Source organism: Stenella coeruleoalba (genome assembly GCF_951394435.1).
Source record: "Stenella coeruleoalba genome assembly, chromosome: 6".
NCBI classification, from domain to species: domain Eukaryota; kingdom Metazoa; phylum Chordata; class Mammalia; order Artiodactyla; family Delphinidae; genus Stenella; species Stenella coeruleoalba.
The window spans coordinates 127,329,822-127,343,929 of record NC_137151.1 but is presented as its reverse complement, the minus strand read 5'-3'; the positions used below and the strand labels follow the sequence as shown (position 1 = coordinate 127,343,929).

Here is a 14,108-nt window from a genome sequence, read left to right as displayed (position 1 = left end):
ATGGATGAATGGTTGGATGGGTAGATGGATGGGTGGATTGGTGGATAGATGGGTGGATGGATAGATGGATGGATGGATGGACAGGTGGATGGATGAATGGCTATGTGGCTGGATGGACAGATGGTTGGATGGGTGCGTGGTTGGATGGATGGATGGATGGACGGATGGATGGATGGATGGATGGGTGGATGGGTAGATGGATGGATGGATGGATGGACAGGTGGATGGGTGCATGGTTGGATGGGTGGATGGATGGAAGGACGGATGGATAGATGGATGGATGGATGGATGGATGGATGGGTGGATGGATGAATGGGTGGATGGGTGGATGGTAGGTGGGTGGATGTCTGTCCACCAGGACTGCTGTGGAAGATCAAAGCTGCAATGACAGTGGCGTGGAAAGGTTGCCCCGCACAGCCCTCTTGCTGGGTTGGAGAAGGCAAGTGATCAGACACGAGAGCTCCCACTGCCTCGTGGTCGGCCCATCACCTGCTGCATCTCGCGTTCCAGCTGAAGGGGACTCTCATCCCGCTCACGCTTCAGGCTCTGAATCTCCTCCTGCAGAGGCTCCCTCTTGGCTGCACTTTTTGCCACCAGCTCCTCCTCCTGTTCCAGCCTGCATGCCGCCACTTCCTTCTCCTCTGTCAGAGACAGACTCGGGGTCTCCTGGGCCGAGGAAAAGGGACAGGCCATGAAGACTCACAGGTCAGGACTCGTGAGACCAGCAGGCGCCTGTGTTCCTGAGTGAGACTGGGTTCGTGGGACGTCAGGGCAGGACAGGTGCCCAGGGACCGTCCGGTCCAGCCAGCCTCACGCCGACACCTCACATGCAGTGACACGCGCTGCGAAGGGCTCTCTGGGCCCCAGCGGCTACCACCCCCCACTCAAGTCACAGCTCAGAAACTTTTCCTGAGCCTCCACAGAGCACCAGGCACCCTGACATGCAAAGTGTGTAAGGATGTGTCACTCGAGGCCTTCTGGGACTGTGACCAGCGGGACGTCTCAGAGGGGGACAGAGCTCCGTCCAGCTATGGGTCCTCAGACTGCGGCCAGGTCAGCCGACGCCCGTGGGTGCCTCTTCCGTGAGGGACAGGGCCCTGGCCGCCCACGCGCACTGTCAAGGGTCCTCTGGCCCAGCCTCAACGTGGCCTGGGCACCCCTGCCGCCCGGCTGGTCTCCTGGGCCCCTCCCCAAGTGCCTGCCGTCCCTGGGGACATGGTAGACTCCCGGGAAGCGGCTGGGCAGCTGGGGGCTGGTCCCAGGGAGGCAGACCTTCTCCCTCTGGAGCCGGGCTAGGTCCTCGAGGTGGGCCAGCGCCTGGCTCTCCAGGGCCAGCTGCGTGTCCTGCTCCTGCTGTATCACCTGCTGCAAGAGCCGCCCCACGTCCCCCTGCAGCTTCGTCTCCTGGACCTCCCAGGTGCACTTCAGCTGCTCCATTTGCACTGTGAAGGGACAGGCGCATCTGACACCCGCCGCGGGGCCCTCCCTCACCCCTACCTCATCCCCCGGAACACCCTGCGGCCCTGTGAGCCCCTGTGGAGTGGCAGCCCCCGGCTCTGAGGATACGGCCCAAGCCAGCAGGACAGAGCCCCCCAGGTGCCACTGCAGGCACGTGTCCTGATCCCAGCCTGCGCTGGGCAGCCTGCATGCTGCAGGGTGGGCTGAGCAGGGACGGGCGCACAGGGGGTGGGGCCGGGGGCTGCCACGCTGACCCTGTGGCCACAGCCCGTTCTGAGCCTTGGGCCAGCGCCGGCAGCAGTGCCCACCCATCACAGAGAATAGTGGCACAAGTCACTCAGACACACGAGCTCTGGGCTGCGTTTGGGCCCCTTTGGGGGCTGGGGAGTGGGAGCAGAGCATCAGGGGACGAGCTCGTCTAAAGGGTCCGTCTGGGGCTGGTCTGGGGACAGGAGCCGAGGGGGCCTGTCTGCGGAGCACCTTGCAGGGCCTGCCGGGCCAGCCTTGCGCTCTGGGCCTCTCCCTCCAGCTGCTCCTGCCGTGACTGCTGCTGTGACGCCAGCTGTTGGGCCTCAAAGAGGCTGTTCTCCAGGGAGTCCCTCTCGGCCCTGCAGAGAGTCACCAAACAACAGGCGAGTCACTCACTGGCGTGACTGGCGGAGGATCCTGCCAACGAGGGACAGCGTGGAGCCCATTTGCTAGGACAGTGCCCGTCAAGGCTGGGATGGTAAATCAGAAGGCAAACGGGGGACAGCTCATTCATCGTAAATCTAAGAACAAACTGGACCCTGCATAAACAATGTTCCAGGTGGACTAAAAAGCTAAAATGCAAAAACAATACAAATAGACAACAACTAAGCGACTCAGAACTGTAAAAATAGTAGAAAAAATCCAGAAGGGTATTTTATAATCTTAAGCAAGACATAAAAGCCACAAGACAAAAATAAGGAGCCGACAGATCTGAATACACTTCAAGAGAGGGAGACGGAACCTTCTGTGCAGAAAAGATTCCACAAACCAAGTCAAAAGACAAGGGACAGGGCTTCCCTGGTGGCGCCGTGGTTGGGAGTCCGCCTGCCGATGCAGGGGACACGGGTTCGTGCCCCGGTCCGGGAAGATCCCACATGCTGCGGAGCGGCTGGGCCCGTGAGCCATGGCTGCTGAGCCTGCGCGTCCGGAGCCTGTGCTCCACAACGGGAGAGGCCACAACAGTGAGAGGCCCGCGTATCGCAAAAAAACAAAACCCAAAAAACTAAAAACAGCACAGGGCTTCCCTGGTGGCGCAGTGGTTGAGAGTCCTCCTGCCGATGCAGGGGACATGGGTTCGTGCCCCGGTCCGGGAGGATCCCACACGCCGTCGAGTGGCTGGGCCCGTGAGCCATGGCCGCTGAGCCTGCGCGTCCAGAGCCTGTGCTCCGCAGCGGGAGAGGCCACAACAGTGAGAGGCCCGCGTACCGCAAAAAACAAACAAACAAACAAAAAAGCAAGGGACAGACTTGGAGAAAATATTTGCGCTAAATATGCAAAGGGTGAATGTCCGTCACATACAAGGAGCTCCTGCCAATCAATGACAGAAGGCGCCTGATCCTACAGAGCAATGAGAACAGTGACCGTTATTCACAAAGAAAACACAAATGGGGAATAAACGTAAGAAACTCACTGGTCCTCAAGGGGGTTCTAATCCCAACTATGATGGTTAATCGATTACATGTCACATTAGCAAAAGCTTAAAATAACGATCATATCTAGTGTTGGCAGGGTGTGAGGGTGACTTTCTCTGGTTGGGGGGAGGGGGGCTGGGAAATTTCAGAACGTAAAGCGTGCATGTCTTTGGGCCACAGCAATCCCACTTCTATGCGTCGGTTCTTCAGAAAATACACATGAACCAATGGCACGGCGCAGCGACGTTCCCCGTAGCTCCACACGGGGCGTCAATCACACTCAGCTTCGATGCCATGAAATGCTGGAATGTTTCAGAAACTACGGGGCATCTCGTTAGCTGCTAAGACAATGAGGACATTCTCTTAAAGAGTCACTCTGAGAAGCAGCCTTCAGAGCGGAACTCGTGCAGCACGATTCCCCCGCGTGAAGAAGCCGCCTCTGCGTCTGGGCACAGACGCAGCCCTTCAGAAAGTGCCTGGGGTGCACGAGGTGACTCACAGCGGCACCCGCTTCGGGGGCGGGTGATGACACGGACTGCGTCTCTGACAGCAAATCCATCAGTCACCAGCCAGCCAACGAGCGTGTGCTCGGTCCAGTGCTGGGTGACGTACGGTGAAAAAACCAACCAACTAACCAACGAGGACACACCACACTCAACACAGATGCCCACATGAAGACACAGACAGCCGACGCGCAGCCCCAAACGGCTCGGTGGGTCAGGGAAGGACACGGGCCATGGGGGACCTTGCTCAGCCTGTCCCGGCCCCGCCGCAGTCTCCCTCGGGCCCCCTGCACACCTCTGCCGCCAGTGTCAGAGTGGGGTGTTGTCAGCACCTTCCGGGGGCGCCCTGGTGTCTGCAGAGCCCAGGAACCTCAGTCCTCTGATATCCCGTCCCCCCTCCAGTCCCCACCCTCTTAAGCACCTCACATGTTCCCCACTCTCCACGTCTGGACGGCTCTCCCCAGCTTTCTGTGCTCACCCGGGCCCCTCTGAGGGGAGTGACCTGTGCCGGTCCCGGACACTCTAAGGATGTGTCCAGTCTGTCCCTCCACCAGAGCCCGGGAGCATCTCACTTCCTGGAAGGAGGCCCGGCACCACCAGCAAGGGTGCGTGGGATACAGGTGGGGACCCCAGTCCATCTTGCTGGAGCCTGAGAACTAAAAGAGGTCCGCGGCACCGCAGCCTTGTCAGGGCCTGGGACGGGGGGCCGGAGGACCTTGAAACCTGGGCTCCTCGGTCATCAGGAGAAGCAAGCCATGTCCCGTGCCGCCCTGTCACCAGAAGCTCAGACTGGTCCCTGCAAAGTGCTGTTTAGTGGGTGTGGGACTCCGTCTGGGAGCTGCAGGGCCTCCATGCACAGAGGCCCTGGGCCCAGTGCTGAGGCTGGGGGAGGGTCCCCTGACCAGGGCCCATGCTCTGGGCGGCAAATGCTGGCGGGAGGAAAGAGGCCCCCTTCCCTGTCCTCTGAGCACTGGTGGGGCCTGGGACGGGGCCAGGAGTGGGGTCTTGGGACCCTCTGCTGCCAGCCACCAGGAGGAGACTTCATCGGGCTTCCTGCTCCAACTTGTGGCCATGCTTTCCTTGGGAGGAGAGGTCTTCTGTGAAGAAGTTCGAGGACCTGGGCCTCTAAGTTTCCTCGTGGCCCCCAGTACTGGAATTTCGGGAGGAACTCTTTCTACAAAAGTACTTCGATGTTCCTGAGGAGGGCACAAGGTGCAGAAAGCCACCAGCTTATGGATGTCCTTACAGGCCACAGGCCAGCTCAGCTCACCAGGCAACAGCTGGCAGGGCACCCTGTTCTCGCCTGCAGTGTCTGTTCCAGGTGTCCTGGAAGTGGCCCCGATGGTCTTCAGGGTTCACCCCCACCCCCAGCCTCGTGGTTCCCTGGGGCTGCCACCACCCGGGCTCCAGGGGTAGTCACGGGGCCCCAGCCTGCATGTCGGAGCCCTGCAACGCCCAGGATCTCCTCAAGGATGTCAAGCGGCTCAAGACGGCTGTGGGCAGTGGGGAGAAGGGCACTCTGTGTCTGCTGGAGGAGGAGCTGGGCGTGGCTGCTGGCCATCTGGCCAGCTCTCACCCCGAGCCTGCCCGGGAATGAAGTCTCCTTAGAGTTGAGCCACGCTGATGGCGGAAAGGCAGGCTGTTGAGAGCACCAGGAGCGCCTGGATCCAGCCTTGCCTGAAGCCGTGTGTACCCTGAACTGCTCAGATCCATGAGCAGGACGTTCCACACCTTTTCTTCTGCTGGTCTGAGGTGGGCCAGTGCAACCATCTCTCTCAGGAAAACTGTTCTAGGAAGGCTCTCGCTGCATTCACCTCTTCTAGGTGCTCTCTGACCCCACGGGCACTGTGTTTGCCCCTCCCTTACAGCCTCTCTCCCATGTAGACATACCTGCCCTGCCTTACAGTTGCTGAGTGACTGCCCATCCCTGCCACACCACAGGCTCCCTGAGGTCAAGGCCACATGACCCCAGGTACCTGAGGTCAGCTGCCTCCTCAGCTGTGAGCTGGCCCTGCCTCTCCAGGGCCTGCTGCTTGGCCAGCAGCTGGGCCCGCTCTTCAGACAAAGCCTCCTTCTCCTGCAGGGCCCTCTGGAGCGCGTCCATGTGGGCCTCCTGGTCTTGCAGGCTCTGGGCCAGCTGCTCCTCCAGGGCCTGTTTCTTGCATGTGACCTAGGGGAGGGGGAGGGGAAAGTCCAGCAGAGAGAGTGGAAGTGTGAGGAGGGGCCTCTCCAGGGAAAAGAAGGACTTCAGAAAAAGTGGTTTCATGCAGAACGGCATGGAGGAAAGAGTGGAGGAGGAGGGTGGCTATGAGACATATTGGACCCCTGGTGCATGTGTGTTTTCACAGCAGAGGGACCTCCACTCCTGTCACCATGATGGAGAAATTATTGAACTGAGCACCCCCAGGTGGGACCCAGCTGCCAATCTAAATGGTAACCTCTGTTGGGTCACAAGTTTCTGGGGTCAGGAGACATGGCACAGAAATGCAAAGAAGGTGACAGAGGAACAGATTGTAGCAGACTAACACCTCCACCAAGAACATCACAAAAATCTAGACAAAACCTATCACAGGAATCTGTATAAGGCCTCGGAGAGCTGTCAAGGTAGCTGGGTCTGAAGGAGCCAAGATCTTGGAGGAAAGGGAAACAGAAGAGTGAGACCACCACTCAGTATCTCTTCTCTCCTCAGAGCATGTGCTGTCCTATTATGAATAGGACCAGAAAGTGCAGTGGAGCATCCAGAATGTCAGGCAGGACGTCTGGCAATCTCAGAATTGAGACACAAACACCCAGAGTTCAGGGTGGGGGCCCTAGTTAGGAGCACAGGAGAGCCATACCATGAGGTCAACACCCCGAGGTAGCTCACTCTTCAAAAAAGACTGAAACCAGTTACAAAACAGCTAAATCCAAGACTGGATAAAGGTGATCTGCTCTGACTCTGATATCCTAAAATGAAAAGCAAATTCCCTTTGGAAGAAGTTTATATCACCCAGAGCCTCAAATTAGCTCTACAAAACCTCAAAATCTGTCATTCAATAAAAAATTATTAAGCACCAGGAGATAAGGCCAAAGGACTGAAAACGAAGAGATAAAAGACAATAGAAATAGACCCAATTTGGGGGTCCAGATGTTGGAGTTATCAGACAAAGACCTGAAAAATGTTATAATTAATGTGTTCAAGAACATATCCAAGAAGATGGAGAATTTCACTAGATAGCTGAAGTGTGTGTGTGTGTGTGTGTGTGTGTGTGTGTGTGTGTGGTTGAAGTGACCATTTGAAGCAGAAGTATTAATAATGTATTACAGAGTTTATAACAACGTATGTATAAATAAAATATATGGCAACAAGCCCTAAGGATGGGAGGGATAAATGGAATATATTGTTGTCACGATCTTACATTGTTTGTGAAATAGTATAATGTTATTTTAATATAGACTGTGCATACCATAATTTTAAAGTAATCACTAAAATAATAACAAGAAGAAGTATAGCTTTAAAAAGTTAATAGAGAACATAAAATGGAATACTAAATAAATATGCAAATAACCCAAAAGAAATCTGGAAAGGCAAAATGTAAAAATTTACAAAAAAATGAGATAAATAGAAAACAAACACCTAGATGGTGAACTTGAACCAAGCATATCAACAGCTACCTTACATGTAAACGATGTAAACACTCCAGTTGAAAGGTAGAGATTGTCAGAGTAAATACAGAAGCAAGACCCGACACACTTCACATATACAGACATAGAGAAATGAAGGTTAATGTATGGAAAGGATGTAACATGGAAACAGTAAGTAAAGAAAGTTGGTGTGGCTATATCAATATCAGGAAAATTAGATATCAAGAAAACAAATGTTACCAAAGATAAGAGGGGACATTTTATAAAGATAAAAAGTCAGTTCAGCATGAAGACATAAAATACTAATTTGTGTGCTCCTAAAAATAGGAATTCAAAGTATATGAAGCAAAAGTAGACAGAACTAAAGATAGAAATAGGCAACTCCACAATCATAGAGATTTAAATGTCATCAATAGAACAAGTAGACAAAAAAAAAATCAAACTAATAAAGCAAACAAACTAATAAACCCCATAAGGACACAGAAGACTTAAACACCAGTATCAAGCAACTTGACTTAACTGATATTTATAGGCACTACACTCAACAATGGCATAATACACATTCTTTTTACATGAACATGGAATGTTCAACAAAATAGCTAATATGCTGGGCCATACAGCATGCTTCAATACATTTAAATCTGTTCAGATAATATGGAGTATATTTTCTGACCTTATTGGAATTACATTAGATGTTGATAATAATTAGATACTTAGGAAATTCCCACATTTGGAAATTAGGTAATATATGTCTAAATAATCCATGGGTCAAAGAAGAAATCACACAGAGAATGAGAAAATAGTTTGAACTGAATGATAATAAAAACACAACAGGCAAAATTATTAGAATGCAGAAGAAACAGCCACAAGACCAAGTAGGAAATCTGAATAGCCCTATATCTAATAAATAATTAAATTTTTATCAAAACTTTTCTCACAAAGAAAACTCCAGACTTAAATGACTTCACTAGTGAATTCTACCAACATTTAAGGAAGAAACAGAAATTTTAAAACACTTTCAGGACATAGAAGAGGAGGGAACACCTCCCAACTTATTTTGTGAGGCCAGCATGACCCACATTCCAAATCTGACAAAAACATTATGAGAAAAAAAATCATAGACTAATGTTCCTCATGAATATGGATGTCAAAACCCTTAAAAAACATTATGAAATTGTTTATCTCAGGTATGCAAGGTTGTTTTAACATTAAAAAATAAACCAATATAATTAGCTGTATTAACAGAATAAGAATGATGGCATGATCATCTTAATTCATTCAGGGAACACATTTAACAGACTTCAAAACCCATTCATAATTAAAAAAAAAATCTCAGCATGCTAGGAATAAAAGAGAGCTTCCTCAATCCGATAAGAGGCACCTATGAAAAGCCTATAGATAACATCACACTTCATGGTGAAATATTGAATTCTTTCCTCGTAGTTGAGTTTGGTAGGAGGATGGCCACTCTCACTACTTCTTTTCAATTTTGTTCTGTAGGTCTTTAGCCAGTGAATTAAGAGAAGATGAGATAAAAGTCACTGAGATCAGAAAGGAAGTAAAACTGTTGTTATTCACAGATAACATGATTATGTACATGTAAAACCCTGGCGCTTATCAATGAATTTGTCAAGGTTGCATGACTGAAAGTTAATCAACGAGATTATATTTCTATATACTAGTAATGGACATAGGAAAATGAAATTAAAACAGCAAGGCACAATATCAAAACTAGGAATTAATTTAATCAAAGACGTGCAAGACCTCTACACTGAAAACTACAAAACACAGCTGAGAGGAATTAAGTAAAGAAAAAAATGGAGAGATATACCATGTTCATGGATGGACAACTAGATACAGTTAAGATGTCCAGTCTTCTCAAATTGATCTATAAATTCAACACAATCCCAATCAAGGTTCTACCAGGCTTTTTTGGGTATAGAAATTGACAATCTAATCCTAAAATGTATATGAATATGCAAAGGTTTGAGAACAGCCAAACAATCTTGAAAAGAAGGATAAGATGGGGATACTCACATTACTTAATTTCAAGACATTAAAAAGCTACAGGGGGCTTCCCTGGTGGCGCAGTGGTTGAGAGTCCGCCTGCCGATGCAGGGGACGCGGGTTCGTGCCCCGGTCCGGGAAGATCCCACGTGCCGCGGAGTGGCTGGGCCCGTGAGCCATGGTCGCTGAGCGTGCGCGTCCGGAGCCTGTGCTCCGCAACGGGAGAGGCCAAAACAGTGAGAGGCCCACGTACCACACACAAAAAAAAAAAAAAAAAAAAAAGCTACAGGAATGAAGACAGTGCAGTTTTGGTGAAAGGATGAACACATAGATCAGTTTGCACAGATCAACAATATGATCTGGGCACATATATGCACATGTATGATCGATTTATTTTCAACAAGTTGCCAAGATAATTCAAGGAGGAAAGGAAAGTCTTTTTGAAAATTGGTGCTGGGACAACTGGATATTAGTATGAAAAATAATGGACTTCAGTTCCTATTCATACCACACACCTGACTTCAGTTCCTATTTCATACCACACACCTGTGGTTCTCACACCTTAATGTGTATCAGCGTCACTGGGAGGGATAATTAAAATCCAGATTTCTGGGCCCCACCCACAGAGTTTCAGATTCAGTAGGTTTGGGGAGGGCAGCTGAGAATTTGCATTTTAAACACGTTCTCAAGAGGTACGAATGCTGCTGGTCTGAGGAACACACTTTGAGAACCACTGCTGTACAGAAAAATCAACTTGTAATGGATCATAGACCTAAGAGCTAGATGAAAACAGAGCAGGATATTGTCTCGTCCTTGGGCTAGGCAAAAATTTTTCAGACAGCCCCTAGAAAACACTAACCATAAATTTTTTTAAAACTTGGTAAACTGAATTTTGCCAAAGTTAAACTTTTCTGTCCATCAAAAATACCATTAAGAAAATGTATATTTAAAAAAAAAAAAAAAAGGGATTCCCTGGTGGCGCAGTGGTTGAGAGTCCGCCTGCCGATGCAGGGGACACAGGCTCGTGCCCCGGGCTCGGAAGATCCCACATATTGCGGAGCGGCTGGGCCCACGAGCCACGGCCGCTGAGCCTGCGCGTCCGGAGCCTGTGCTCCGCAACGGGAGAGGCCACGACAGTGAGAGGCCCGCGTACCACCCCCACCAAAAAAAAAAAGAAAATGTATAGGCGAGTCACAGAAACGTGAGTACATCTGTCTGGCAAAGTACTTTTATCCAAGATAGACGAACTCCTACATATCCATAACCGAAATATGAAAACCCAATAAAAATAGGCAATAGACTTGAATAGATACCTGACAAAATAAGGTAGATGAATATTCAGGAAGCACATGAAAATGTGCTTAATGCCATCTGTTATCAGAAAATGCCAATTAAAACCACAATGGCGTATCACTTCACACACACAGAATAGCTAAAAAGTAAAGACGGATGATGCCAAATGTTGACGAGGCAGAGGAGCGGCTGGAAGCCTCCCACGCTGCTGGTGAGTAAAATGATAGAACCACTTTGGAAGACCGCTTGCCGGTTTCTTATAAAGTTCAACACACACCTACCCAGTGACTCCACAATTGCACGCCTATGTATTTACTCGAGAGAAATGAGAACATCCACACGTGACTTGACCATGAACGCTCATCGCAGTCTTGTCCACTCCCCAAATGGAAAGAAGCCAGAAGTCCAGCAGCGGGTGAATGGATAAGCAAGCGTGGTTTATCCGAATGATGGAATATTACTATGCAGTCAAAAGGAAGGAGCTCTTGATACACCTAAGAACAGGGATGGCTCTCAAAGACGTCATGTTGAGGGAGAGAAGCCGGGCTCAAAAGAGTCTATGCCTCATGGCTCCATTTACAGCAAGGTCTAAAACAGGTCAGGGCAGAGGCCCCCTGGGTGGCCGTGACAGGAGGGAGCCTGCTGGGCTGGTGGAGACACTTTGCTTACAACTGTCAAAAACTGTGCACTGGCTTACTGAGTGTAGTCACCCTTTGACTAAAAAAAGAGGAAAAGATGACCCCAAAAAGGCTAGGACAGTCTGAGAAACAGAAAGAGGCTTGACTGAGTCCCAAAGGTGACAGACCATGAAGTCTGAATGCCACTGGGGGCCGGAGACGCTGCAGAGACAGGGTTTCCATGTGGACCGACAAGGCTGATGTCAGGAGAAAGCAAAGGTGCTGCAGTGTCTCGTCCCAGGGAGTCTGACCTCCTCCATGGAAGATCCATGTCAGCAGATTTGGGAATGAACGCAGGAATGCAAGAGCGAGTGAGTGACGGGGCAGCTCTTTTGTGTGGATGTGGTCCAGGAAGGAGAGAAACAAGACAACGGAGGAGGAGTGAAGCCTTCCCCCCGAGCGTGTGAGCATCAGTGGGCCCGAGGCCTTCGACCCTCTGACCAGGGGAGAACCCAGCCCCCGGATGTTGGGGACAGGCCTGATGTAAAGGTCCTTCTTTGTGTGTTCCTCCCCCGTTCCCCGCCTCCCAGCCCTGCGGAGACGGCTTCGAATCAGCCACGTCAGGCAGCATTGCAGTTAGAAAGCGCTGGTGCTGACATGCATCCTGAACCAGCGTGACTTCCAAAGGTGCCGTGTGCCCGGCTGCCCCAGAGGCAGCGGTGGCCCTGCTGGGTGGGCCTGGGGGCCCGGGGCCCCGCGGACCCCTCACCTGGCCCACTTGCTCCAGCTGCCGCCAGAGAGGCAGGGAGGGGTCCATGTGCAGGCCCCGCCCCCACACCCTCAGCCCCCAAGTCCAGGAGGGGAGAAGGCGGGGAGAGCACGGGTGAAGGGAGGGCCCTGAGCTCAGGGGAGCAGGGTGGGGGCAGGAACTCACAGCCACGCTGGGGAAGCGAGGCTCAGGCAGGGTCCGTCCCCCTGGGCCCTTGTCTCACCTGCAGGACCAGGTGGCTCAGGAAGCCTTTGTCCCGAGCCAGCCCCGCCATCAGGGCAGCCATGTCAGCCAGGGAGTGTCTCTGCTCCACCCCCTCCGCCTTGAGCTGGCACACGAGCAGTTCCAGGTTGGTTTTGCTGGACTCGGCCTGGGGGGTGGAGGGAGGGCAGAGGGCACCCCAGCGGGGAAGCCAGGGAGGGACTTTCAGGTTCATGGGCAGAGCTTCCCCTGGGCAGAGCTGTTAGCGCCGGGGAGGGAGTGAGCCCCGCATCACGGAGGTGTGCGAGCCGGCGCTCTGGGTGGGGCCTGGTGGAAGGGGGCCCACGGTGGTGAGGCCTCTGGGGCAGACGGTGGCCCCCGGGTACAAGACTGCAGCCAGGAGAGGTGACAGGGCGACCGAGGGAGGGGCACCCTGAGAGAAGGTGTGCCCAGCGCTCAGGGAAGGTGGGCCGGTGCCCACTGGCCAGGGACCCAGGAGGCCGCCGCTGAGTTTGGGGGCTCTGGGGATGGCCTGAGGGCCCAGGCAGCGGGGAGAGAGGAGTGGAAGTCGTACCCGGGCCAAGGCCCTGCGCAGAACCTCCGCCTCAGTCTGCAGGACGTCCCTCTGCAGCCGTGCTGTGTTCAGCACCTCCTGGGCCGACACCAGCTCCTTCTTGAGCCCCGAGACCTTCTCCTCCAGCTGCTCCAGGCGCCCTTGACTGAGACCCGGAAACCAGAGGGCGCTAGGTCACCTCAGGGCGAGACGGGGCCGGCAGGCAGGGCAGCTCCCTCCAAGCCCAGGGGCCCCAGAGGAGCGCGGCTTGCCCTGCAGGCCAGGAACCGCTGAGCCCTTTCTGACTGGGGGTGGCACTGTCAGCGGAGGCCTGGCCCACACGCCTGCGTGAGCAGCGCGGCACACACGCTGGGGCACCCATCTCGGCTGGGCCCAGGGTGGTGGATTTGCCCCGGGGTGGCGCTGGGCCGGACTTGGAGTGGGTGTCTGGGTGGCGGTGGGGGCCGGCCGCCGTGGGCGGGGCCTGCTGTCTCGCTAGGCACCCCGAGCCCTGAGACGAGGCTGGTGCAGAAGAGGTCGCATCAGCAGCTGAGGACGCGGGGCCCAGAGGGGACAGGACAGCCCGCTGGTGGCGGCGCGGCGCCTCTGCCGTCCAGCTCCCTCCGGCCCTGCAGGCCCTGCTTCACCAGCTCCGCCTTCTGCCCCGCCCCCCGCAGGAGGCTTCTCTGCAGCCCCGCGCCTGGCCTCCGGACTCCGCCGCTCCTCGTCGTCCCCTCAGCTCCTCCACCCTCCTCCCGAGCTGCCTCCTCTCTGGGAGCAGGGGAGGAGAAGCCGGGGGGTCCCGGGCCTGCAGCGGGGAGGGGAGCCCAGGGACCCAAAAGCCCTGGAGGGCCTTGCGCCCGGGGTGTGCCTGCCCTCGGCCTCTGCACCTGCAGAACCCAGCGGGGAGGAGGGGCGCCTGCCCAACGGGAGCCCCACAGCTCCAGGTCTGCTTGCGCTGCTGACCTCCCCTGACTGCCGAGCCTTGTCAAAGCTGTGCTCGCTGCTGACCCGCCCCCGTCGCCCCGGCCAGGTCCCCTCTGCCGGTCACCCACCAGCCAGGGCTGCAGTCTCAGCAGCTCTCTCCCGGCCGTGCTCTGAAGCACCGAGTCCTGAGGTCCCATTTCCCAAATGTCCCTGGGATTCAGCCCCTCCTTCCCCGGTGCTGAGGGGCCGCTCCAGCCTGCCCCCCACCCCCGTGGCCCTAGGACGCTGCAGCCAGATCAGCCCTGCCAAAGCCACGGCTGTGAGGGCGGCGCTGCTGCCAACGGCTCCCCCGCGGCCCCCGTGACCTCTGCTCCTTGGCGTGGTGAGGGGGCCCCGCCTGCCTTGCTCTGCGCCCCACACCTGCTCCTGTCTCCCCCTGGCAAAGCTCTTCCCGCCCCCCGGGGGCCCCCGCTGGCTCCTCCGCTCCCGGGCCCC

General features: G+C 54.0%; 1 protein-coding gene across 1 annotated transcript in view; it reads right to left on the bottom strand.

Annotated features, from left to right (window-relative positions):
* CROCC2 (ciliary rootlet coiled-coil, rootletin family member 2) overlaps positions 1-14,108 on the bottom strand; it is a gene marked incomplete at both ends in the record, with an annotated part of 69,886 nt that overhangs the window by 29,377 nt on the left and 26,401 nt on the right. The window contains 7 exon segments of the mRNA XM_079924383.1: positions 490-666; positions 1,273-1,442; positions 1,939-2,066; positions 5,599-5,792; positions 11,933-11,950; positions 12,156-12,392; positions 12,429-12,852. Of these exon segments, the coding sequence (XP_079780509.1) occupies positions 490-666; positions 1,273-1,442; positions 1,939-2,066; positions 5,599-5,792; positions 11,933-11,950; positions 12,156-12,392; positions 12,429-12,852 (1,348 nt within the window).